The 2,637-nt window shown below is 33.3% G+C and overlaps 1 protein-coding gene across 1 annotated transcript; it reads right to left on the bottom strand.

Annotated features, from left to right (window-relative positions):
• Positions 1 to 322: 322 nt before the first annotated feature.
• On the bottom strand, positions 323 to 2,216 carry LOC141696645 (deoxyuridine 5'-triphosphate nucleotidohydrolase). The gene is made up of 3 exons (XM_074500762.1): positions 1,873 to 2,216; positions 1,614 to 1,705; positions 323 to 700 (listed from the first exon to the last, which is right to left on the bottom strand). Exons 1-3 carry the CDS (start codon positions 2,211 to 2,213, stop codon positions 456 to 458), a joined length of 678 nt encoding a protein of 225 aa, XP_074356863.1. The 5' UTR covers positions 2,214 to 2,216; the 3' UTR covers positions 323 to 455.
• Between the last annotated feature and the right edge of the window lie 421 nt (positions 2,217 to 2,637).

Here is a 2,637-nt window from a genome sequence, read left to right as displayed (position 1 = left end):
TAAAATATGTCTTGAATCGATAAATGCCCCAAATGCTGGGATTTCGAGAATCTCTCTGCCCAGTTTGGTGGTTCAGGACACAACATGATCCCAGCTATATTTCCCCATCTACTTCTAGTCCTCCATAAATTATAGCATTACATGTATGCAATTGTTCAGATTAAGAACATAGCCAGTTGAATTTTGTAATACCATGCAAGTTACCTAAGGATAATGCATAAAACTTAGAAGCTCGGTGTCTAAACTGGGACTATACTTAACAATCACTAACATTTTTTTTAGCCTTGAAGCAATTTTTAGGAAATACCACAAAACATTGTAATGAACACATTAACCGCGCAGCTGCATATATTAGATATGAAAACAACCCTTCCATAAGTATTTGCAACACAGAAAAGGGTTCAAAAAAGGCCTAAACACACCATAATAAGCATACGAAACATTCTAACCAGTCGCTAAACACCAGTAGAACCAAAGCCACCAGCACCTCTCACAGTCAAATCAAGATCATCAACTTCAGTAACTTCAGGTGTCACAATCTGCTCAATAATCAGCTGAGCAATCCTGTCACCGGCTTTAACTTCAAAATCAACATCAGAATAGTTAAACAAGATGACTCCAACAGGACCTCTGTAGTCAGCATCAATCACACCGGCACCAACATCAATTGAATGTTTCCATGCCAAACCAGATCGCGGCGCTACATATCAAAATTATTTACACACAACAATTAAGAGCACATTATTAATAGAGCTTAAAAGATACTACATCAGTCCCATTAGGATATATACGTGCACTATTTGCACGTATTTCGAGGCTTCTATAAAATATAGCTTCATAATGTTTTTTTCAATTTTTTTTGAATAAAAATTTAAACATAAAACTTTAATTCACAAAAAAATTTAAAAAATATTATGGAACTATACTTTAAACGAGTATTGAAAAGCGTGCAAAAAATAATGTATAAAATCTAATGGGACAAAGGGAGTACTTGTTTGTGAAATCAAGTACTAGAGGGTCACTTGGTAACATATTGCAGAAAGACCTTTAGACGATTAAAACCTATACATTATATGGTAGCTTAATATTGTTATGCAGAAAAAGTTTTGGATAATTAGTAAGATAGGTACATAATAGCATCATTGTGTTAATTTTTTCAAGTATATTCTAATATTTTTTCAAATAAACATCTTAAGTAAACAGATCTTGCTTGTATAAATCATGACAGATCATATACAATTTTTGTCTACCCCTCCAAACAAACTGATAACACGAATCAATCCATCGATAGAGGCAGGGCAAACAACCTCTATAGACTATAATTTACGAGCTTCGTGTACATTCATACCCTTAATAGCAAGCAAAATTTGATTGCATTCACCAGTTGAGAAATTAATATATTTTACTATATCACTACACAGCTAGCTAACCATCTTTATTTTTTTTTATAAATCACCAGTTACTCACAATTAATAATGACAAAGTAACCATAAGCCGATAAGCGGTTATAACCTAACAAATTTCGCAGGGAACTTTAATCAAACAGTTAACAGACATTAGGAAAACAACATTACAACCAAACAAACATAAATCATATATAAAAAAAAACATACCAATACGAGCATAAGTTCCTTCGGGCACTGCGATGCTAAGATCAGTAGGAACCAATGCTTTGCCTCTGGCCGGGACTTTAATCTCCGATGCACTACATTTTATAAACAACAAAAAAAGTATTACAATTAGACACACTAATACACACACATACACAGATGGGGCTCTATAAGAAAGGGAGGGAGAGAGAGAGAGCTGGGAGAGAGAGAGAGAGAGCTGGGAGAGAGAGAGAGAGAGAGCTGAGAGAGAGAGAGAGAGAACCTAGAGAGATCATAACCAGCAGAAAGAGGGGAGCCTCTGGAAGGCAAGATGGCCTTCTCGGAAAGCTTCTTGACCCGGAAATAGTGTGCGGGTCGAGTCGAGTGGAGCCCATTTTGATCATCGATCTTCGGGATTTTGGGGGTGGGCTCTTTGATTTCTGGAGAAGACATTTTGATTGAATTTAGGGCAAATGGAGAAATGGGTTTTGATTTCGTTGGGAAACAAAGTGGGAATGTGCGTGAAGAGGAGTTTGTTATATAGGACTCATATTTCCCGCCAAACAGAGATTTGTGCGTGTATATTGGCGCCAAATGTCCCGCCATTTTATTGGACAACACCATTCATGCTTCTTTAATCTCTTGATGTGTTAAGAACATCTCCAACCATAATATCTAAAATGGTTAGTCAAATCAGAAATATGTAAAATTTTATTTAATCCGTAAGAACATGCAATCCAGTGGTAATAGCTATAATCATTAGCTATATTTGAAAATATTGTTTTATTCCTATTTTTCAGATTTGTATGTATATATATAAACTTTATATAATAAAATAAATTTAATTAATACTTAATTCAATACATAAATAAAATATATAATTGTTTGTTAAAAATAATTAATAAATTTTTTTAATAAGAGAATAATATTTTCACACTTAATATTATATAAATCAAAAATATTATATATAAAATAATAATTTTAATATTTATGTATTAAATATTATATAAATATATGCATGTATTAATGTGCATGTGTACGTAGTAAT

The sequence above is a fragment of the Apium graveolens genome, chromosome 11 (assembly GCF_009905375.1).
Source record: "Apium graveolens cultivar Ventura chromosome 11, ASM990537v1, whole genome shotgun sequence".
NCBI classification, from domain to species: domain Eukaryota; kingdom Viridiplantae; phylum Streptophyta; class Magnoliopsida; order Apiales; family Apiaceae; genus Apium; species Apium graveolens.
This window is presented reverse-complemented; position numbering and strand designations above follow the sequence as displayed.

Excerpts from the sequence above, each read along its gene's own strand:
- LOC141696645 (XM_074500762.1), bottom strand. The coding sequence starts at position 2,213 with ATGGTGTTGTCCAATAAAATGGCGGGACATTTGGCGCCAATATACACG. Across the intron at positions 1,706-1,872 it reads GCTGGTTATGATCTCTCTAG|TGCATCGGAGATTAAAGTCC; the intron begins GTTCTCTCTCTC and ends TATAAAATGTAG. Across the intron at positions 701-1,613 it reads AGGAACTTATGCTCGTATTG|CGCCGCGATCTGGTTTGGCA; the intron begins GTATGTTTTTTT and ends TTTGATATGTAG.